Source organism: Tamandua tetradactyla, chromosome 3, assembly GCF_023851605.1.
Source record: "Tamandua tetradactyla isolate mTamTet1 chromosome 3, mTamTet1.pri, whole genome shotgun sequence".
Classification (NCBI taxonomy): domain Eukaryota; kingdom Metazoa; phylum Chordata; class Mammalia; order Pilosa; family Myrmecophagidae; genus Tamandua; species Tamandua tetradactyla.
Window position 1 is genome coordinate 210,808,248 of NC_135329.1, and position 24,330 is coordinate 210,832,577.

General features: G+C 41.2%; 2 protein-coding genes and 1 long non-coding RNA gene across 11 annotated transcripts in view; 2 read left to right on the forward strand and 1 right to left on the reverse strand.

Annotated features, from left to right (window-relative positions):
• LOC143678276 (UDP-glucuronosyltransferase 1A1-like) overlaps positions 1 to 1,889 on the forward strand; it is a 161,595-nt gene extending 159,706 nt beyond the window's left edge. For all 3 annotated transcript variants that reach the window (XM_077155499.1, XM_077155498.1, XM_077155497.1), the window contains exon 5: positions 833 to 1,889. In XM_077155499.1, the coding sequence (XP_077011614.1) occupies positions 833 to 1,130 (298 nt within the window). In that variant the 3' untranslated portion in view covers positions 1,131 to 1,889. The remainder of the gene's footprint in view (positions 1 to 832) is intronic.
• Positions 1,890 to 2,807: 918 nt separating this feature from the next.
• LOC143678280 (uncharacterized) lies at positions 2,808 to 9,571 on the reverse strand. The gene is made up of 3 exons (XR_013173137.1): positions 9,512 to 9,571; positions 8,497 to 8,634; positions 2,808 to 3,237 (listed from the first exon to the last, which is right to left on the reverse strand). It is a non-coding gene; the product is annotated as an uncharacterized LOC143678280 (long non-coding RNA).
• Positions 9,328 to 24,330, forward strand: part of MROH2A (maestro heat like repeat family member 2A) — a 78,790-nt gene continuing 63,787 nt past the window's right edge. For 3 of the 7 annotated variants that reach the window (XR_013173131.1, XR_013173133.1, XR_013173132.1), the window contains exons 1-3: positions 9,332 to 9,793; positions 10,593 to 10,696; positions 10,941 to 11,122. Coding sequence is in view for 3 of the 7 variants with exons in the window: in XM_077155494.1 (XP_077011609.1) it covers positions 10,615 to 10,696; positions 10,941 to 11,122 (264 nt within the window). In the remaining 4 variants the exon portion in view is untranslated. Of the gene's footprint in view, positions 9,794 to 10,592; positions 10,697 to 10,940; positions 11,123 to 24,330 lie in introns of all 7 variants that reach the window. The other 4 variants (XM_077155494.1, XM_077155495.1, XM_077155496.1 and 1 more) reach the window with 3 other exon arrangements.

The window sequence follows — 24,330 nt, forward strand, 5'->3', positions numbered from 1 at the left end:
TACACCAGGCATGGGGAGGAGAAACCACGGAGAAACAATGACTGCCTTCAAGCACTGGAGGTGCTAATATGTGAAAGAGGCACTGGCCTTGCTCTTAGTGGTGCCAGTGTGTAAAAAGGAAAAATCCGTGTAACCTCAGGTCACGCTCCTGGAGGGATTGTCAGGCCCTCCCCATAAGGCCAGTCCACTTCTCCCAGCAGCCCAGGGTGCCAGCCGCAGGGCCCTGCTGCTCACCCACCCATAAAATTAAAACCCGACTTCTCTCGCTGCACTGACAACACTCGTTTCTGAGGTCCACATCATGCTACTAATTAGTGTAACAATATTAATGCTTTATTTACTTTGATCTTTTGTTCCATGTGATCAGCAACCACTTGTAACCCAATAATTAACCTATAATAATGCATCAAACTTAGGGATTTGTTTAAGGTCACCAAAGATCATAATTATTCCTGAATACAAATGTCTTCTTTTTCGTCTCCTTTTCCTCTCCTCCTTTCTCCTTCTTGTAGTGCAGTTGCACTCAGAGTTGAAGCATCTAACCCATCTTGGATTTGGATGTTCTGATTCAGCTGTCTATGCAGTCCACAGTAAACAGGAATCCATCCTACTTTGGCAGGCTGCATAGACCCAGCCTCACACTAAATTTAGCATTCTTTCTTTATTAGAAATAACATTTATTCTGTGTGTGCATTTTTTGTTTTCTGGTTATAATGGAATCAGGCTTCCTCCACCGAATGTGGAGAGCCTGGTGGCCTTCCCGACGGTGGGCAAGCATGAGTGAGGGCAGCGCGCCGCGTCCCAGGCTCTAACGTGACTTCTCTGTGCTTAGCTACAAGGAGAACATCATGCGCCTGTCCAGCCTTCACAAGGACCGGCCCGTGGAGCCGCTGGACCTGGCCGTGTTCTGGGTGGAGTTTGTGATGCGGCACAAGGGGGCGCCGCACCTGCGCCCGGCAGCCCATGACCTCACCTGGTACCAGTACCACTCCTTGGACGTGATCGGCTTCCTGCTGGCCGTCGTGCTGACCGCCCTCTTCGTCACCTGGAAATGCTGCCTCTTCAGCTACCGCAGATGCTTCGGGAAAAAGGCGCCAGTTAAGAAAACCCCTAAATCCAAGGCGCATTGAAAAGTGGGTGGGAAACACGGAGATATTTTAATCCATTCCCTGGTCAGTTCCAATTTGGCAAAAACAGTCGGAGTTGAATTCATTTTGTTGTTATTAAAGAAATACTTTTCGATGAAGTAGACACCCCAGAGTGTTTCTTTGTAATGAAAATAATCTAATCTCGAGTCAATTTATAGGGAGATATTTGCGAATTTATATTACATCCCTCTTTCCCGACTCCCATATCCTTATTTAATCTGGACTGTGCTATAATCCTTCAAATGAATTACTGAGAGAGTTGAATGGTTCTTCTCTTTTCTCCATTACCCTTTTCTTGCTGAAATACATAGCCTGGGTCTCTGTTGGGAAGCAAAGAGGTGATCCTGGCTGCCACAACCACAGGTGACAGTTTTAACCTCACCGTCTGGTCTCTGTAGGCTGTTGTGACAGATTCCTTCACTGGTAGCAGTTGCTCCTAGTTCATACTCATGATGTGACAGGTGTCATCACATTGTGTATTTAAAGAAGGAAATGTATTCCTTTAGGGACAAACTTTGTACTTGAAATGAATAAATGACATATATTCCATTGAGAACAATCTAGGATTTCTGATTTGGGGGAAAAGACTGATGCTGTAAAATTGATGAGTGATGTATTTGAGAGGATAATCATTGTTTATGCCAAGTGGATGCAGATTTGATAAAAACTCAAAGGATGGTGTCTGGCAAGTAATTTTATATGAAGTTGCTCACAAATATTAATAAATCTATATAAATTATATTCCTTAGGTGTTTTTCTGTTCATTAATGTTGAATTTGTTTATTTCCTTATTGTTAAGTTGCATTTTTTTTTGTATGCTGTATGGCGGGGGTCACAGTTCATTCTTTTTCCATTATGAGTATCCCCTTATTGTAGCACCATTTGTTGAAATTTTTTTGTTTTGTTTGTTTTTTTGTTGGTTTGTTTGCTTGTTTGTTTGGAAAGTGCATGGGCTGGGAATCAAACCTAGGTCTTACGCATGGCAGATGAGAATTCTACCATTGAACTACCCTTGGACCCCCAACTTACATTTTATAATCACAAAAGTAATACGTGATTATGAAAGAAAATTTGAAAAACATAGACGTGCATATGTGTACACACATATGTGCACACAGATACATGCATGCAAGAAAATAAAAATCACTGGTGGTTTTCAAGGGTAACCATTTGTTACTCTTTAAGCAAATAATTCTAAGTGTGAGAAATTGCAGATATATCCAGTGTTTTCTCACCTGCTTTTCTCACTTCATTCTATCATGAACATTTCCTATGTTTTTGTATGACATTTAATTCACTTTTAGTGACCAAGGAGTATTCTGTTGCATCCACATACCTGGATTTACATAACCATGGCTGCTTTGTGGTTTAACTTTTCTTTTCTTTTACAAACAAGGCCTTTGACTATCCTAATAACTGAATCTTTGCACAAGTTCATGCTTATTGTCTTGGGATAAGATGTTACAACAAACATGACTGGCTGTCTCAGTCTGGGTGGCCCCAGAACTGGACTCCCCTTCACTCCTTCCCCCACCAGCTGCTGGAACACCGCTGTTCATGCCAGTACAGTTACCGGACAAAGGTGGTGGATTCTCTGCCTGGTGCACTCAAGTGACCAATTCCTGAGACGCCGGAGTTTTGAAGAGAGAAAGATTTTATTGTTAGATGAAAAGCAGGAGACCAGATGCCTGGTGTCCTAAAAATCCATCTCCCCCAGTCTAAAGGTTCAAGGTTTTTATGGATCCTAACAAGAGGAGAAGAAGTCATTACAATTTCAATAGCAAGTGTAAGCAGAAAGGGAGAGAGACAGAATTATTTTCATTTCAATAGCAGGTATAGGCAGAAACAACTTACAAATATAAAGGAGTGAAACTGTGCTGGAGCCAGTTAATGGTTGGTTCTGAACTGATGCAATTTCCTCCATTAACATTAGGGGATTTGCCCTTATAAGTTACTTCGAGAAAAAGACTGGATAAAGAGAGTGCCAGCTTTTACAATCACAAAGGCACAAGATAAAGGCTTTTACCATCATTATCAGCGATCAGTGCAGCTGAAATATAGTTCAGAGATTTCAGGTATTTCTTCCTCTCTAATATAAAAGGAAAGAAAAAAATATTTATATAATAATTCAGTTGTCATAATCATTCATTAAATCTTAACTTCTCAGTTACATCTCCTCCCTCTCATTTGATAATTCTCTCAATCTTAAGGGATATCTGAGTGATGACTCATGCAATTTCTTCATGCTGAAAAGGGGCATCAATAATGAAATTGGTTGTTCTGGAGAGACTGGTACTTCTGTGTTTCAGGGCTTATCTGGCATAGGAACAATCCAGAGCTTTTAAGTCTCTGATAAACAAACCTTTATAGAGTTCAGGGTATCCTTTAGGGTTTTCAGGAACGTTATTGGTTGGGGCTTGCCCTACTGTGGCAGTTTGTAATACCTGCTGAAACTTTCATAAGGTCCAGAATGACCTCTCGACTTGATTTGAAATCTCTCAGTCACTGAATCTTTAATTATTTATTTTCTCCCTTTTTGTCAACTAATCCCACAATGCCAGATCCAGGCTTATCCATGAGAGTTTTGTCCCACATTGCCAGGGAGACTTACACCCCTGGAAGTCATGTCTGGCATAGGGGGGAAGGTACTGAGTTTATTTGCAGGGCTTGGCTTAGAGAGAGAGAGACCATATCTGAGCAACAGAAGTGTTTCTGTGGGGGTAACTCTTAGCCATTAATTATAAATAGGCTTAGCTTTGCCACTACAGAAATAAGTTTTCTAAGGTCAAGTTTCAAGATCAAGGGCTCAGCTTATTAAATTGGGAGACCCTATTGCTTAAGAGAATATCAGGAATGCCCCAAGTGAAGAAGTTCAGTAGTTCCACTTCTTCTCAGGGCCTTTGCAAAATACTTTGGCATTTTCTACATAAAATATGCCGAAATGCATCAGGGTATAACATTAACTACAGAATATTAAGATTTTATTCTTTATTCTAGGTTCCATTCCAAATAAATCTGAATTAGGTTGTTTAATAAAATTAGATAGTATGCTACAGATAATTTAAATTTTGGACAAAATAAACATACCTTCTTTTGGTCTCACACAGAAGTTAAAGTTGCAAAATATAGACAATATTATCTTTTACCCTGTATTCTAATTTTCCTTAGTCTTAACCAGATTAGTTGCAATCACATCTCTAATCTCTTTCAGTTTCTTTAACAGTTGCTGTATGGAGATCATAAAATTGCATTTGATCAAAACAGAAATTGGATTAGACTTTGCCACTGCAACTTTTGCAACTATTTTGCTTTTTTATTCCATCTATTGGAAGTTGAAAAATCTCTTTGTTATCATAATGTCCAAAATATATGAACAATATATGAACAATCTGAAGAGTATGTTGACTGTGAAGCTCTGAAAAACATACTGCAATTGTTTAATTTGTCCCAAGTCTAAATTCAGGAAAACTTTTCCATAGCTCTCAAGGCCCTTCCATTATACGTACTGAAATTTGGCAGATAGATTTCATTAAATTATTTCTATCCCAAGCCTATTTATATTTTAATAATGATCTGATTACTGCAGTTACCACTGCAAAGGCATTATTGGAAAAAAATAATTTTGGCAAAAATGACCTATTCCATAGCATTTCTTCTATGCCTGCCATTTTTAATCTCCAGGTCCAGGAGGAAGAATTCTTAACCTCATCTCCCCCATCTTTCTGCACCCAGCCCTTCCCTCAGGGCTGTCTTAGAACGTTAGGCTCTGGGGGCAAGGAGAGGTGGGACAGAAATAATGAGGGCGGTTCTGGGTGGGAGACTGTGGTGCAGTGGCAGAGTTCTCGCCTGCCATACTGGAGACCCGGGTTTGATTCCTAGTGCCTGCCCATGCAAATAATAATAATAATAAATAACAATGAGGGCTATTCTGTTGAACTTAGTTTTAAAAATTTTAAATGAGAGCAGTCAGGTTTGAGCGTTTCTATGCCCTTCTTTTAATTATTTCCAATTATTAGATCTATTTCACTTAAATCTGTGACCTGGATAGTTGGAAAATGTCTTTGCCTTTTCCCTGAGGCAGCCCTCTGGTAGTTTAGGGAAATTCCAGGGGCAGTTTTTTTTTCTAATGTCCAGGTTTGTTTACAGAACTGATAAAAACTAAGGCTTTGAACCCTGTTGCCTAGAGGGTTCTTTTTTTATTTTTAACTTCAGGAGAACTAATGTATCTATTTATATAAAAGCGCTTATTTATCTTTAGGCAATTTGAATAGTCCTTTAAAAGAATTTTTTGTTAATTTGCTATTACCATCTGGAGGTACGAGAATATACGTTGAACAGGCAGACAAGACACAAATAGAAAGTCAGTCACACAAGAAACAGAAACACAAATACTTTTAAGAGGGACAAATAAAAGTCTGAATATACATCATCTCATCCCATTTCTGTAAAGCAAAGCAACTTTAACTGTAATATAGTTTCTTTCCAATAGAGTCATTCTCAGGCCATTTCTCTCCTGATTCTAAATCATATTGAGGCTGGATTGTGTTATAGAAATAAACCTTTTCCTCACAGACTCATAACTAAAATCTTTCCAATTTTTCAAGATAGCCCGAAGGTTCTCATTTTAAAGAATTTCCATAATCAGTAACCAGTTCAGAATGCTTGACCAATACAAATGCAGTAAGACACCAACTAACAAATTTAAAAACATTTAACACTTACCATATATTTAAGTAATACACCAAGTAATAGCTAGACCAAACATACTAATTAACAATTAAACAGGCATTAAGCATTTACTATACCCAAGTAACACCCCAATTAAACAGGCATATTTAGTTTCATTAAATACCAATTAATTATTGGATTATTTATTTTCTAGGAGAGTATTCAGCTGACAATCTCAGGCATAGAGGTCAGAGCAAGGAAGGACTTGGACCACTGGACTAACTTCCTGATCCACTTTTACCTTGACCAGTCAGACATCCGGACTTGGAACTGGGAATGGTTTCTGTCTTTGAAACTTTTTGAGGCGCCAAAAGGGTCTGGCATGTCGGCAGAACAGAGAAAAACCCAACTGCTGAATCTCTAGATGAAAGAATGTGCAGTGGCCACAAAAGACTCGGTTACTCTGTCTCCCTGTCCTACCAGGACTCTCAGACCACGGGCAGTTGGCTGCTTTGCTTCTTAGGATCTTTTGTCCTGCCAGAGTCGCCAAATAGTAACTGCACAAAGGCGGTGGATTCTCTGCCCGATGTGCTCAAGTGACCAATTCCCGAGACACCGTGGTTTTAAGAGACAAAGAGTTTATTACTAGTTACGAAGTAGGAGACCAGATGGCCTGTCAGCCTGCAAATCTGTCTCCCCAAGTCTAGATGGTTCAAGGTTTTCATGGATTCTAACAAGGGAGATGAAGTCATCACGATTTCAATAGCAAGTGTAAGCAGAAAGGAAGAGAGGCAGAGTTATCTTCATTTCGATAGCAGGTATAGGAAGAAACAACTTACAAATGTAATGAGTGAAACTGTGCTGGAGCCAGTTAATGGTTAGTTCTGAGCTGATTCAATTTCCTCCATTAGCATTAGGGGATTTGCCCTTATCTGCTACTTTGAGAAAAAGACTAGATAAAGATAGGGCCAGCGTTTACACTTGCAAAGGCACGAGATAAAGGTTTTTATACCATCATTATCAGAGACCAGGGCAGCTGATTTATAGTTCAGAGATTTCAGGGATTTCTCAAATATACCAGAAAGAAAAAAGAGGAACATTTACATAATAATTCAGTAGTCATAATCAATTGTTAAATCATAACTTCTTGTTTACAGAGCCCTCCCCACATCTTTGTGGCTCTGCAGTGACTCTTGGACCACGTCCACCCTCCTTCAAAGTCCCCCCAGTCTGCCCGGAGTCCCTCCGCACCTCACTGCCCACAGTTCCCTGATGCCCTCCCCTTTCTCAGGAACCCCCAAGCTGCTGTGGCCTCCCATCTGCTCAAGTTTCTTTGCACCTTTGTGTCAGTAGCATTTAGACCTCATATTACAAATAACAAAACCCAACTTGGGACATCTTGGCTTCCTAATGGCCAAGGGGCACAGCCACAGCTCCAGGGACCTGGCAATAGTGGGGGCTCCCTTTTCATTTCCTTCTCTGCTCACTCTGGGAGCAGCTGTTTACGCTTGTCTTCCCAAATAGCCGTCCCTACACCCCTGCTCCCGCATCACACAAAAGTGACTGGCTGGATTCTCTCTTACCCCCAGCTCCAAATTCCTGGGGAAAAGAATCTTATTGGCCCAGCTGAATCGAATGTCCACTCCTTGACCAATCAGGGATGTGAAGGGAGGGGTTACAGAGTCAAAAGCATGGCCACTGGGAACCCATAACTGTACCCCATGGGTCAGAGGTGGAGGGAGCATTGTGAGCTGGACAGAGACCACAAATTGTGTCTACTACATATGCGTGGTTCCTTGGTTGGCTCCCATATAATATTTCCACCTTTCCCACTTTTTGCTTGGTCTTATCCTGCCTTAAAGCTTACAAGTTTTTATACAGTGCTGTTTAAAAATTTTTATTTAGTTTTTATTTTTAGGTTAGCTCCCATGGAAGTAGAGATAGGAAACCCAGAAGAATGCATGTAAGGGTGATATTTTTATGAGTCAAATAAAAATTTTATTTTATTGTTATAATCAGAGAAAAAAGCACAAGTATTTTTATGTCTGGACATCATAGAGTCCTATTCATTCCCCTCAATCTTATTATCTTTGTGTCCTCTGTAGACAACCTGTCTCTAAGCATGTCATTATTTACCTGTACACTGGGGAAGCAGTCAACAAATGACCCCCTACCCCACCCTCCTGATATCTGTGTCCTTTGTGATGTGACCTTGCAGCTCTTCTCATTAAGATGTGGAGTCTATTTTCCCAATCCTTGGGTCAGGGCTGGCCTGGTGACCTACCTGGGCTGATGGACTTTGACAGAGGTGAGGGGCACTAGTTCTAAGAGGATTTCATGTGTTTGCTTGTTTTCTTTGAACCCTGCCCAGATGCTTTCAGAACAAGTCTGGGCTAGCCCTGCTGCATGATGAGAGACTCATGCTCCAGATACCTTACTCACTTCAGCCAATAGCAAACCAATAGCTAGACATGAGTATGAGCCCCCCTAAGGCAACTAGCTCTCAGGCATACCACCAGAAGGTGCAGGAGTGAGTCTAGTCGAGCTTAGGCAGACACAGCCCAGATCAGTAGAGCTAACCAACTGACCCATGGACTCATGAACAATAACACATGGTTGTTTTAAGTCACCATAATTTGGGATGATTTGTTACACAGCAACTACTAACTGTTGCACTCACCTCTGGTTCTAAATCTATGATCTTTCATGTGTCCCATCTGAAGACCCTCAGAGAACAAAGGTGAGTTCTACCCACCTCTGTGTCCACCACCACATGGATACCATGTTTAGCTGCACACAGTAGGCATGGAGTCAGGGTCTGTGGGATGAAATTGCAATCTCGTCACTTAACTGATCTTTGAAGGAGGCAAAAGGCCCTTCAAAGTGAGAAGTGGGAGAAATGAGAGAGGAACTGTGAAAGAAGGCATATGGCAACAGTCTTTGTGGGTCTGTTCCAGATTATCCAGTGTGGCTTCCAAAGGCATAGCAAGGAGCAAGATAAGTATTTTATGAGAAAGAAGTTTTCAGCACTATATAGAGAAAGCTCATTCTAATTATTTGGATTCAGTGAAGTAGAAATGGGCTATTACCAAAGATAGTGAACTCCCTAGAAATAACCCCATCTACACAAGGCTGAGAAACTCTAATCTGGCAGAGAGAGGTGAATTCTGAAGCAGAGAGTTTTACCCAAGAAGTCCTGGACCTAGATGGCTTTGGGTCTTTTTTTCTTTTTTTGACTCTTGGTCTTGTTCTGTTGCCTTTCAATGGATAAAAATGTTCCCAAAGACCAATATTTCATTTTTCTTACTATGGATCTGCACAGCTACAAGTAACATAGAAATCCTTTGGCTCTCACTTTTGGTGCAGGGAAGTAGGGTTTCTACCCTCCTATCTCTCTTTGAGGTTCTTTATCTCCTAAGCATCTGCTGGTGGAAACCCACTTCCTTGTTCTGCAAGTCATACAGTCCTTGGGTAGAAGGAGTGCTCTCCCCAGGACCCCTCTGACATCCCTCTGCTCCTATTCAGCTGCCTTGGCCAGCCCCACCCCCATCCTGGGCTCACATAACTGTATCCCCAGAGGATCCCCCACACCCACCACCCCACTTTCCCCCACAGGCTACCAGATGTCATCACATGCGTGTGGGTAATGGAAATTTAAATGGCAATGTGATATGGCATCTTCATCTTAGCCCTACCACGCATCAAAGCTCTGGGTTGATAGAGACTCAAGGAGGCAGTTGGAGCTCAGAGTTCCAAGGGACTGGGACCTAACGGTGATACTTCTTGAGAACCCCCTCCCCCTGTCGGGAGACCCACTCATTGTCAGTGTGATTACTGAGGAGTCTGACTGTTTGACTTTGTTGACAGCCTGACCCGCCTTGTCCACATGACCCTTGTGTTTTATTAGGTCAAGGACGGAGCTTTTTCTTGCAGTAATTTTTTTGTGTGTTCCACCCAGAAGAGGACTAGCAGAAAAGGTCAGCATTTCAGTCCCAGAATAGCTTTTTGAAGAATTCACCAGAGGAAAAGGGGAGGACCTTGAGGATAAGGGGACTGGGACAAGGGGAGGAAGCACTGGCTACTTTTCAGCCCCCATCTTGACCCTTGTATCAGTATCAGTCATCCCTTAGGGAGCTACTGATGTTGAGAGGGCAATGAAAAGGACAGTGAATGTTGCTGAAGTGAATTTCTCATTAGTCATTACTCTTACATTTCTAGAAAGGGGGAATCGAGGGTTCTTCTTAACCAAGTGTATTAGTGATATATTGCTGTATAACTAATTACTGCACATGTAGGGACTTCAAACAGCAGACACTTATTGTCTTATACTTTCCTTGGGTTGTAAGTCTGGGCTTGGCTTAGCTGGGTCCTCTGATCAGGTTCTCTCAAGTTTGCAATGAAGGTGTCAACCAAGCTGCCCAGCATAGTGGGCAGAAGTCAGTTACTTGTGGTTGTAGGACTGAGCCCCTCAGCTCCAAGACCTCCCACAGTTCCTGGCTGAGGGGCCCTCTCCATGGGCAGCTTAATTAGGACTGCTGACTTTGCCAAGGCCAGCCCAAGAAACTCTCTTTGGTCTGTTAAGAGAATCTTATGTTACATAACAAGATCATAGGGGTGACATCCAGCACCTGAGCCATATTTCATGGTTTAGCAGAAAGTCACATGTTCTGCCCACACTCAAGGGCAGGGGATTATTCAAAGGAATGAATCACTGGTGGTCACCTGGAGTATGGTCACCACACCACATACTTTAATAGATCTTGTTTATCCCAAAAGGTAAACATCTCTTGAGGAAGAGATGGCAGAAGCAGCAGCAGGCTCAAATGAGGATGTCTCAGAAGAAACAGAGGACCTGGAATCCCTAGAACCAGATGACCAAGGTAAGGGAGCCTTGCTTCCCCGCATGCCTGCCTCTTCTCAGCCACTTGCTCTGTGAGGGCAGGTCCCAGTCTGAGCCTCAGTTTCCCCATCTGTGCAGAGGAGGAGTCCTGTGCAAACATGAGTGTGGAAGCTTTTAGCTGCAGGTGTAATAGAGGTGTGCAGGAGTAGGGCAGGCCAGGGGTATAAGGAATGTTTCCTGGAACTGTCATCTCAGCATCACACCTAGTGGCATCTTGGTTTCAGGTACTTTCCAACAAGTAACGAACCTCCTGGACATCATGGACAGCGAGTCGGCAAAGACAGACGTTGCCGGGGTGGGCCTTGATATGCGCAAAACCTTGGCCTCATTGATAATCACAGAGAAGGGAAATGCCAAGCCCTCCGTGGTGATGAACACTCTGATCCGCTGCCTGCAGGTGCCGAAGGTACAGCCACCATGCCATGGACACCCTCCTCTGAGTCCAGTCACCTTCAGCGGTCAGTGTGCCTGTCCACTGCTGGGATACAAAGATGGACAAGACTGTGAAGTTCCCACTCCTTGAGGACCGATTATATCAAATCTTTGGTTGGGGTGGAGTCTGGGCCTTCCCGAATGTCCAGAAGAACCCCTGTCTTCTGACACAGTGGGTTGAGAGCCATTGTTCAAGGGCCCATGGGCTGAGTTTACAAAGATGTTGAGCAAGAGCTAAGCAGGGGACCTGGTGGGGCAAAGACACACCTGACAGAGGGCCCAGCATGTGTCCAGGGGGGATGCTGGGCCAGAAAAGAGACTGGTCAGTTGGATGGAGGGGCCTGGGGTAGAGGATGATGGAAATGCCACTGAGATAGGGTAGGCCTGGGGTGAGAGGTGGTGTCTGAACCAGTGGTCCTGAATCACCTGGAGGGTTTATTAAAACACTTTGCTGGGCCCCATTCTAAGAATTTCTGATTCAGTAGGTGTGGGGCAGGGACTGAGAACCAGCAGCTCTCACAGGTTCCCAGGTGAGGCTGCTGGAGCTGGTTTTGTCTGGTGCAGGTGTGGCTGGTTCACAATTTGAGGACCGCTGGGTTTTCCACTTGCTTTAGCCTTTACTGGGTAGCAAAGGAGTTCTGTCAGTGGGGGAGCTTATTTATGGAAAGCTTTATTTTATAAAATGATGCATGGCAGCCATGGGGAATGTGGGCTGCAGTACGGGAGCATATGCAAGAAGTTTCTATAACATGCCTTAATCAGTGATCAGTGGCAAAAAATGGACAATAGACAAGTAGATAATTTTTAAATCAACATGTTGAAGATTTTTTTTAGTTCATTAGCTCATGAGGGAACCAGGAAAGTGTTAAAATGAGAATTTCATTTATGGAGATTAATATTCTCTCCAGAAAAAACTCATTTAATTGCTGGCACAGGAATGATTTTCATTGCTATGAACTGGAAACATCTGCATCGTTATCCATATTCTACAGCTTAACTCTGTCTCTGCAGAGCTGGAAGACTGCCTGTCAGTCAAAGGCCCTCAAAGATGCCCACCTTATGAGGTCAGATACTCCCCAGAGGGTCTGCTACACACCAAGCTCTCCCCTGGCAGGACAGACACCAAGAATCACTGCAGCCAGTTTTCAAGTCTTTGGCAATTCTTCTCTTACAACCGTAAATATTCTCCAAAAATAATCTTGATTACAAAAAAGGCTGGTCTTATAGTGACCTGGCTTTCTACAGCAAGTTAATTGAGCATACAGACCTCCTTGAGTTTGCTCTGAAGATCTACAGCACACGTCATGAACAAGGCCATTGTTGCCCCCAATAGGGTGAAAACTGGCTCTCGGGGTGTGAAAAAAATCCTGCTTTTTAATGGATAATGCACATATCTATACATGTGCATGCATGTGTGCATGTACATCTTAAGAAAACAGATAGTATATCTGTGATATTAAAATTTCATGGGCAGAGGTGATTAGAAAAAAAAGTCTGAAAAGTCTCCTTAGGGGGAAATAATGCAAAAAACATTGAGAAACACCAGCCTGGAGCGTGAAGTATTGAAAGGTTATGGAGGCCACATAACTAACTTGTGTCCAGGAATCTCTGATTGGATTTTTAGACATTTCTTTGTTGTGAAACACATATAAAAAGCAATCATTTCAAAGCACATTTTAACACTTAGTCATAGAATAGATTTTAAAGTTTGGTATGGGTTACAGTTCCACAATTTCTTGTTTTTCCTTCTAGCTGCTCCAAGACACCAGAGACTAAAAAGAAATATTAATATAATGATTCAGTTGTCATACTCATTTGTTAAATCCTAACTTCTCTGTTGTAACTCCTCCTTCTCCTTTGATCCTTCTCCAAATCTTTAGGGATATTTGGGCTATCACCATTCCAACTTTTTTCATGTTGAAAAGGGGTGTCAACAATATAGGCTAGGAGATGGAACTAGTTGATGTTCTTGATTGGCACCTCTGTGTTTTTGGCCTAGGAACCATCTCAAGGTTTTAGGTTTCTGAAAGTAAACATAGTGCCTGCAACTTTTGTGGAATCTCAAATAGAGCCTTGGGTATTCTTTAGGGTTAGCAGGAATGATGTTAGTTGAGGTTTTGCAAACCTTGGCAATAGCAATATCTAACTGAAGCTTGCTTATATAAAGAACAGTCTCCAGAATAGCCTCTTGACTCCTTTTGAACACTCTTAGCCACTGATACCTTATTTTGTTACGTTTCTTTTCCTCCTTTTGGTCAGGAAGGTATTGCAAATCCCACGTTGCCAGGGCCAAGCTCATCCCTGAGTGTCATGTCCCATGTTGCCAGGGAGACTCACACCTCTGGACGTCATGTTCCAAGTACCGGGGAGGGTGATGATTTTACTTGCAGAGCTGGACATAGCAAGAGAGAGGCCATATCTGAATAACAAAAGAGGTTCTCTGGAGATAACTCTTAGGCATAATTATATGTAGGTTTAGCTTCTCTGCTGCAGAAATAAGTTTCATAAGAGCAAGTCACAAGATTAAGTGTGTGGCCTATTGACTTGGAAATTCCTAGTATTTGAGGGAGTACCCAGAGTTTCCCAGGTGGGAAAGTTTAATAGATCCATATTTTTTCTCCAATCTCTCAAGGGACTTTGCCTATACTCTTTAATTATCTGCCTAACATATTCTGGAATGTATCTGGGTATTACATTAAGCTATACAGATTTACAAGCCCTTGTTCCCATTCTGGGCTCCACGTATTTGGGTTGTATAAATGAACTATCCAGACAGGTTGAGTTAGATTGTGTGATACAGAAACTTTAGGTTTCGGACAAAATAAACCTCTTCCTTTGGTCTCATACAGTAGGTGAAGTTCTAAAATACAGACACTGTCATTCTTTACCTTCTATTCTGATTTACCTTAGTCCCAACTAGATCAGCTTCATTCTTATATCTAATTGAAACCTGATCTCTTTTTCAGTTTCTTTGACAGTTGTTGCATGTAGCAATGCTGACTTTCAGAGCTGCAGAAATCCAACTCCGAGTCTTAGGCATCATTTATTTAGAACTATAAATTTGCAACTTAATAGATTCCATTTTTAAAAAGTCATTTTGTTTCTGATATATTGCCTTCTGGCAACTTTAACAAACTAAAACACATTTTGGAATCAGAAAAGTGGGGTGCTGCTGCAGACTGCAAATAGCAAACATGCTGAAATAGCTTTTTAAATGGATATGGCGGAGATTCTAGAAGATTTGTGAGGAGTTAGATGGAGAAAGCTTAGAATGCTTGAAGAGACTGTTGGTAGAAATGTGGACCCTAAAAATACCTCTGATAAGGTCTTAGACAGAAATGGTGCATATGTTATTGCAAACTGGAAGGAAGGCAATCCTTGTTTTCAAGTAACAGGAAATTTAGCAAAATTGACTACTGATTTTGGAGGGAAAGAAGATTTTAAAAGCCATGAACTTGGAAATTTAGCAAAAGAGAGTTCCAAATTAAATGCAGAAAGTACAGCCTGGTTTTTCCTGGCCTAGCTTATAGTGAAATGTGACAGGAAAGAGATAAGTTAAGAATTGAACTCTTGGGTACAGTGAAACAAGATATTGATTGTCCGGAAAATTCTGGGCTTCCAGAAAGAGAGACCCCAGAGAATAGTGCCCCACATGAGGATTTAACCAAACATGGAAATAACCATTTCAGAAAAAGCCAGGATTGGAGATGGGGTTATTCAGGAAGGATTTGTGGCAAGTTGTATTTACTGATGGTTATGATCCCTGCCTACTACATAGAAAATCAAAAAGAGTATTGTGGGATCTAAGGGACAGAAAGGAGATAAATTGAAAGAAAAATAACTTCAAAGGCAGAACCATGGATGCTAAGGTCTGAAGCCAGAAAACCTCAAGCCAGGAAAGTGGACCCACCCAAGCACTTAGAGACAGTGAGTTTGCCCCAAAGGCAGAGGATGGGCCTTCCACTTTGATGTTCTGGAAGTTGTGCCCCAGGTCTTGGGTAGGGTGGCACACATTCCTTGGGGAATGGGGGAGCCTAACTACCACCCTGTTGTTCTGTGGGGGTTGAGCTTGTGTGCCAGAGATGGCAGAGAGCCTGGGTACAACCCCAATGTTTGGAGAGGGTGGAGCTGAGGGAAAAGGTGGCTCCCCAATGTCCCCTGTTCTAGTTCGCTAGTTGCTGGAATGCAATATAGCAGAAACGGAATGACTTTTAACAAGGGGAATTTAATAAGTTGCTAGTTAACAATTCTAAAGCTGAGAAAATGTCTCAATTAAAACAAGTCTATAGAAATGTCCAATCAAGGCATCCATCCAGGGAAAGATGCCTTGGTTCAAGGAGGCCGATGAAGTTCAGGGTTTCTCTCTCAAGTGTGAAGGCACATGGCGAACACAGTCAGGGTTCCTCTCTCAGCTGGAAGGGCACATGGCAAACACGGCATCATCTGCTAGCTTCTTCTCTCCTGGCTTCTGGTTTCATGAAGCTCCCCAGGAGGTGTTTTCCTTCTTCATCGCCAAAGGTTGCTGGCTTGTGGGCTTTCCGCTTTGTGGTGCTGCAGCATTCTCTGCTCTCTCTGAATCTCTTATTCATTCTCCAAAGTATTTGCTCTTTTATAGGACTCCAGAAACTTATCCAGACCCACCCAAATGGGTGGAGACATGTCGTCACCTAATCCATCTTAACAACCACTCTTGATTAAATCACAGCTCCAGGGAGATGATCTGATTACAGTTTCAAACATACAGTATTGAATAGGGATTATTCTGCCTTTATGAAATGGGATATTAATTAAAACATGGCCTTTCTAGGGGACATATATCCTTTCAAACCAGCACATCCCCTAAGGTTGCATTTAGAAAGAGTTGGGCTGCTGTACAGGCCCTTGGAAAGGGTGAGACTGCCACTTTCTAAAGCCCCGTGGATAAATGACTCTCAGATTTTGAAATCTAATGGGCTTTGCTCTGCTGATTTTAGAAACTGTTTGGGACCTTTGACTCTTGGTTCCTTCCAATTTCTCCCTATGGAAATGGAAACATGTATTCTATGACTTTCCCTTCTTTCTATGTTGGCAGCAGATAACTTATTCTGAGTTTTGTAGGTCCACAGTCAAAGGAGAATTTTGCCTTAGGACAGACCATGCCTGTAGTTGACTTTGTTGAGATTTTTATACTGTTTCTGACTTTGTATTGTATTTGTATTTTTACTGAAATGGTTTAGGTTTTTTGATATTGTGATGGAATGAAGGTATTATGCATTTAGAAAGAATACGTCTTTTTGAGGTCCAGAAGATGGAATGCGCCAGCTTGAAACTGTTGTGGACCCCAGAAAAGCCATCTTCTTTAATCCTCATTCAGTATTGCTGGGTGGGATCCTTTCTATTTTTTTCATGGAGATGTGACCCACCCAAATGTGGGGGATAACTTTTGCTTAGGTGGTTTCCATGGAGATGTGTATCCACACATTCAAGGTGGAGTTGCTTACTGGTGCCCTTTAAGAAGGAAATATTTTGGAAAAAGCTTTAGAGCCAACAAAGTCCACACAAAAGCAGAGAACTTTGAAGATGCAGAAGAAAAATGTCCCTAGGGAACTCTTAAGAAATGAGGAGAGAAAGCTAGCAGATGTCACCATGTGCCTTCCCAGCTGAGAGAAAAACTCAGAACTTCATCAGCCTTTTTTTTGGAATAAGATATCTATCTCTGGATGCCTCAGTTTGGACATTTCTATGGCCTTAGAACTGTAAACTTGCAACTAAATAAATTTCCTTTTTAAAAGCCATTCCATTTCTGGTATATTGCATTCTGGATATGTATAGCTGCCAAGTTTACAAGGGGTGAACTGTGATGGTCATGTTCATATGTCAACTTAGCCAAGTGATGGTGTCTTAATTTGGACAGTTTCACAGCCTTAGAACTGTAACTTGCAACTTAATAAATTCCATTTTTAAAAGCCATTCCATTTCTGGAATATTGCATTCCAGCAACTTCGGCAAACTAAAACACTCTTCTCCAACATTTTTGTTTTCCTGTTTCTTTAATAGCAGCCATTCTTATAGGTGTGAGGTGATATGTCATTGTAGTTTTGGTTTGTACTTCCCGTATAGCTAATGAAGATCAGCACCTCTTCATATATTTTTTAGCCATTTGTATTTGTTCTTTAGAAAAATGTCTATACTATATTTTGCCCATTTTATGATTGGGTTGTTTGTTGTTTTGCTGCTGAGTTGTATGATTTCTTTATGTTTATAAGACATCAAATCTTTATCCAATATGTGGTTTCCAAATATTTTCTCCCATTGAATTGGTTGCCTTTTTATCTTTTTTGAAAAAGTTCTTTGAGAAGCTCTTCATCTTAAGGAATTCCCATTTACCTTTTTTTTTTCTTTTGTTGCTTGTGCTTCGGGTGTAAAGTTTAAGAAGCTACCTCCTATTACTAGGTGTTGAAGATGTTTCCCTATATTTTCTTCTAGGAGTTTTATGGCACTGGGTCTTATATTTAGGTCTTTAAACCATTTTGACTTATATTTCGTATAGGGTGTAAAGTAGGGACCACCATAATCTATATGAGGACATGTCCCTTGCCCTCCCCCATGTTCCCTGCCTATTGACATTTTAGTTTTGGCTTACTGCCTTTATTACATTCAATAAAGCATATTACATTATTGTTAACTATAGACTCTAGCTTGCATTGATTATATTTTTTCTTGTGTACCTTCTTATTTTAAACACCTTGTAATGTTGATATTCATTTGTTCTCCCTCATGCAAAAACATTATTTTATTTGTTTATTTAATCACCATCATTGTCCACTCTAGATATTCCTAAGTTATACCATCTCAGCCTTTAACCTCTATCTCTCCTTCTGGGTCATACTTGCTCCTAGCCCTTCTCCTTCAACTATACTCACATTCAGCTTCATTCAATGTACTTATATTATTGTGCTACCATCAGATAGTATTGTGCTATCCATTTCTGAATCTTTACAATCAGTTCTGTTGCACATGCTATACTTCTTCAGTACCAAATGCTCAGTGTCTGTGCTCTTTCTATCTCTTAATACCTGTGTTCTGAACTTTAACTCTCAAAGTTCACTCATTAATGTTAGTAGTTCGTATTAGTGAGAACATACAGTGTTTGTCCTTTTGTTTCTGGCTGGTTTAACTCAGCATAATGTCCACAAGTTTCACCTACGTTGTTACATGCCTTACAGCTGTGTAATATTCCATCATATGTTCATACCGCAGCTTGTTTAGCCACTTGTCTTTTGATGGACATTTAGGCTGTCTCCATTTCTGCTATTGTGAATAGTGCCACTATAAACATCATTGTGAAAATGTCCATTTGTGTTCTTGCCTTCAGTTCCTCTGAATATATACTTAGTAATGGGATTTCTGGATCCTACGGCAATTCCATACTTAGTTTCCTGAGGAACTGCCAAACTGCCATCCAGAGTGGTTGTAGCATTTTACAGTCCACCAATAGTGAATAAGTGTGCCTCTTTCTCCACATCCTCTTGAGCACTTGTCATTTTGTTTATTTTTATAATGGTCATTGTAGTGGATGTGAAATGATATCTCATTGTGGCTTTGATTTGCATTTGCCTAATAGCTAGTGAAATTGAGCATCTCTTCATATGCCTTTTAGCTATTTGTATTTCCTCTTTTAAGAAGTGTCTGTTCAAGTCTTTTGCCCATTTTAAAAACAGGTTGTCTTTTTCTTGTTGAGTTGTAAAATTTCTTTTATTTTCTGGATAAAACCTTGATCTGACATGTGGTTTCCAAATATTGTCTCCCACTGCGTAGGCTGCTTTTTACTTTTTTTTTTTATTATTATTTTTAACTGACAAAGTTCTTTGATGCACAAAAGTGTTCAATTCTGAGGACATCTCATTTATTTTTTTTTTCATTGCTTGTGCTTTGGGTGTAAGGTCTAGGAAAGAACCTCCTATCTCTAGTGTTATTCAACATTGCGCTGGAAGTTCTAGCCAATGAAGTCTATCTCTTTATAAGACATTTTCCTACATTATCTCCCAAAATTACAGTATGATCTTAGCTCTAATGTTTAGGGCTTTGATACATTCTGAGTTAATTTTTGTATAGGATATTAGATATAGAAAAATGTGTAAGTGTGTGAGATATCAAAAATGAAAGGGTCCTATTTCATTCTTTTGCATATGAATATCCAATTCTCTAAACACCATTTATTAAAGAGACTGCTCTGTTCCAATTGGGTTGGCTTGACCACTGCCATGGTCAGGTCCATGTGTCAACTTGGCCAGGTGGTGGTACCCATTTGTCTGGTTGGGCAAGTGCTGGCCTGTTTGTTGCTGTGAGGACATTTCATAGAATTAAATCATGATCATGTCAGCTGCATCCATAGCTGATTCCATTTGTAATCAACCAAGGGGAATGTCTTCTGCAATGAGTGACATTTAATCTAATCAATGGAAGGTGTGCTGGTTTGAAAGGAAGTATGCCCCCTAAAAAAAGCCATGTTTTAATATAAATCTCATTTCATAAAGGTAGAATAATCTCTATTCAATACTGTATGTTTGAAACTGTAATGAGATCATCTCCCTGGATGATGGGATTTAGTCAAGAGTGGTTGTTAAACTGGATTAAGGGATGACATCTCTCCACCCATTTCGGTGGGTCTTGATTGGTTTATTGCTTTATTTCCTCCTATAAAAGAGGAAATATTTTGGAGAATGAGATTCAGAGAGAGCAACACTATGAACCAGAGAATCCACCAGCCAGCGACCTTTGGAGATGAAGAAGGAAAACGCCTCCCAGGGAGCTTCATGAAACCAGAAACCAGGAGAGAAAGCTAGCAGATGACACTGTGTTCACCACGTGCCCTTCCAGATGAGAGAGAAGCCCTGACTGTTCACCATGTGCCCTTCTACTTAAGAGAGAAACCCTGAACTTCATTGGTCTTCTAGAACCAAGGTATCTTTCCCTGAATGGATGCTTTTGACTGGACATTTATATAGACTTGTTTTCATTGGACATTTTCTCGGCATTAGAACTGTAAACTAGGAACTCATTAAATTCCCCTTGTCAAAAGCCATTCCGTTTCTGGTATATTGCATTCCAGCAGCTAGCAAACTAAAAGAGAAGGCTTTTAAGGAGGATTCAAAAGAGACAGTCTTCTTCCTGCTTCGGCCAGCGAGCCTCTCCTGTGGAGTTCATCCAGACCTTACATCGGAGTTTTCAGCTTCACAGCATGCCCTACAGATTTTGGACTCTATGGTTTTCTACTCTGACTGGACTCAAAGGCACTGAGGACTCTGATTCCCATAATCAGAATGATACTACCAATCCATGTGTGAGTTGGCAAAGAGATAGTCAAAATATCACCATTCGGTTCTTCTGATGCTTCACTTTTCGAAACCAGGTTCGGGGGAATACTGTTTTTGATACCTCAATGGAGTTTTATGGAAATAGTAGGTATAGAGATGTTGGCTGGTTGTTGTTAGAAATACTGTGTACATTAATGAGTGAAAGGGATGGGCTTAAGGCTTCAAATGAGAAGCTACATGCCATCTGATAGATGTAAACATTTCTATGAGTGTCCTGAAGGAAAACCTTATTTCCTGTAGCTGTAGACTTGAGATCTCCAAAAATCAGACTCAGGATCTTATTGTTAGAGTAGCAACTTTACAATGTAAACTGAAATCTCAGTCTTGCATGGTGTCTGCTGTTAAAGTGAGGGCATTGATTAGAAAGGAATGGGACCCTGAAAAATGGAATGGTGACATATGGGTTGATAATGACACTGGTGGAAAGGCTGAAACCCTAGGTCATGCTGAGTCTTCTCTAGATAACCCTGAAGACATAACTACCCCACCTCCAGCCTGCCCTGAGGAGTTGGCCACCCAACTACCACCTGAAGGGATTAGCCCTAGAGTGATTGACCTTATTTCACCAAATGAAACTGCAAATGAATGCCCTGAAGCAAATGACTTGGAAGATACTTCTAAATATTTTCATGATCCAACTCCACCATCCCTCATTTCTTCCAGACCTATAACTAGACTAAAGTCCCAACAGGCCCCAAAAGGTGAGGTACAAAGTATCACCCATGAGGAGGTACATTATACTCCAAAAGAATTGTGTGAGTTTTCCACTTTATATAGGACAGAAATCAGGGGAATATGTGTGGCAATAGATTTTAAGGGTGTGGGATAATGGTGGGAAGAATATAAGGCTGGGATCAGGCTGAATTTATTGATATGGACCCACTAAGCAGATATTCTGCATTCAGTGTTATAGCTATTCAGTGTTATAGCTTGAGTGGTTAGAAAAGGTATAAACTGTTTGTTTGGATGGTTGGTTGAAATATAGATCAAAAGGTGGCCGACATTACCTGAGGTTGAAGTGCCAGAACTGTCCTGGTATAATGTGGATGAGGGAATCCAGAGGCTTAGAGAGATTGGAATGTTAGAGTGGATTTATCATGCAAAGCCTGCTCTTACACCCCAGGAATGTGTCGGGAAGATGCGCCTTTTACCAGAACTTTGAGAAATAAATTTGTGAGACTAGCACCATAATCCCTGAAGAGCTCTGTAGTTGCGCTTCTCTTTAGGTCAGATATTACTGTGGGAACTGCTGTCACTGAGCTGGAATCCTTAAACACAAATCCTTAAAATGGGGGTGATGGGATCCTGAGTTGACAGAATCCAGGTGGTAGCACTTAATCGGCAAAAGCAAGGTGGATGTGGCTATCATAAGTGACAGTGGACTCAAAGTAGCAGTCAAAATAATCTGACTCACAGAGACTTGTAGCACTGGCTAGTAAATCATGGAGTACCTAGAAGTACAATAGATGGGCATCTACTAAATTCTTCTTTGAGCTGTATAAACAAAAGAGTTTGAGGTCAAGTGAGAGAAAGTCTAACCTGAATTACAAAATAAAAGAGTCTTGGCCCCTTAATCAATTTTCAGACTTGAGACAGTTTACAGATCCAGAGCCCCTTGAATGAGGGGAAGGCCAGGTCCCTTTGGGGGAGGACCCTGTTACATTGCCAGGAATTTATACTGTTAATCTTCCCCAAACCTTCCCCAAGGAGACCTATGACCTTTTACCAGGGTAACTGTGCATTGGGGAAAAGGAAATGATCAGATATTTTGGGGATTATTAGACACTGGTTCAGAAGTGACATTAATTCCAGGGGACCCAAAACATCACTCTGGTCCACCAGTCAGAGTGAAGGCTTATGGAAGTCAGGTGATTGATGGAGTTTTAGCTCAAGTCTGTCTCATAGTGGGTCCGGTGAGGCCCCAGAACCCATAGTTATTTACCCAGTTCCAGAATACATAATAAGAATAGACATACTGAACAACTGGCAGAATTCTCACATTGACTCTCTAAATCGTGCTGTGAGGGCTATTATGGTGGGAAAGGCCAATTGGACACCACTAGAACTGCCCCTACCTAGCAAAATAGTAAATAAGAAGCAATACTGGATTTCTGGAGGGATTGCAGAAATTACTACCACTCTTAAGGACTTGAAGGATGCAGGGGTGGTGATTCCCAACACATCCCTATTCAACTCTCCTATTTGGCCTGTGCAGAAAACAGATGGGTCTTGGAGGATGACAATGGATTATTGTGAGCCCAACCAGGTGGTAACTCCAATTGCAGCTGCTGTTCCAGATGTGGTATCATTGCTTGAGCAAATCAATACATCTCCTGTTACCTGGTATGCAGCCTTTGATCTGACAAATGCTTTTTTCTCAATAGCTATTAGTAAGGACCACCAAAAACACAGTTTGCTTTCACCTGACAAGGTCAGCAATATACTTTTACTGTCCTACTTTGGATATATCAACTCTCCATTTCTAAGTCATAATCTTGTCCACAGGGACCTTGATCATTTCTCCCTACCACAAGATAGGTCCATTACATTGATGATATCATATTGATTGGACCTAGTGAGCGAGAAGTAGCAGCTACTCTAGACTTATTGGTAAGGCATTTGTGTGTCAGTGGATGGATGATAAATCCAACAAAAATAAAGGGAACTTCCACCTCAGTGAAATTTCTAGGTATCCAGTGGTGCGGGGGATGTCGAGATATCCCTTCTATGGTGAAAGATAAGTTTCTGCATCTGGCCCCTCTATAACCAAAAAAGGGTCACCATGCCTAGTTGGTCTCTTAGGATTTTGGTGACAACATATTCCTCATTCGAGTGTGCTAATCCTGCCCATTTATCAAGTGACCAGAAAAGCTGCTAATTTTGGGTGGGAACCTGAACAAGAGGAGGCTCTGTGACAGGTCCAGGACTGTACAAGCTGCTCTGCCACTTGGGCCGTATGATCCAGCAGATCCAATGGTGCTGGAAGTGTCAGTGGCAAATAGGGATGATGTCTGGTGTCCGCGGCAGGCCCCAATAGGAGAATTGTAATGTAGACCCTTAGGATTTTGGAGGAAAGCCTTACCATCTGCTGCAGGTAGTTGTCTCCTTTTGAGAAACAGCTTTTTTTTTTTTGGTGTTCATAGATTTTTTAAAAATTTATTTATTAATTTAAAAAATTAACAAATGAAATAAAAATTAACATAGATAATCAGTAATTCACAATATCATCACTTAGTTGCATATTCATCATTTCTTAGAACATTTGCATCCATTCAGAAAAAGAAATAAAAAGACAATAGAAAAAGAAATAAAACAGAAAAAAAAGATCGTACCTACCATATCCCTTACCCCTCGCTTTCACTGATCACTAGCATTTCAAACTAAATTTATTTTAACATTTGTTCCCCCTATTATTTATTTTTATTCCATATATTCTACTCATCTGTTGACAAGGTAGATAAAAAGAGCATCAAATACAAGGTTTTCACAACCACACAGTCACATTGTGAAAACTATATCATTATTCAATTGTCTTCAAGAAACATGGCTACTGGAACACAGTTCTACATTTTCAGGCAGTTCCCTCCAGCCTCTCTCTTACATCTTGAATAACAAGGTGATATCTACTCAATGCACAAGAATAACCTCCAGGATAACCTCTCGACTCTGTTTGGAATCTCTCAGCCATTGACACTTTGTCTCATTTCACTCTTCTCCCTTTTGGTCAAGAAGGTTTTGAGAAACAGCTTTTGGTCTGCTACTGGGCCTTAGTAGTGCCTGAACACTTAACCATGGGCCACAAAGTTACCATGAAACCTGAGTTGCA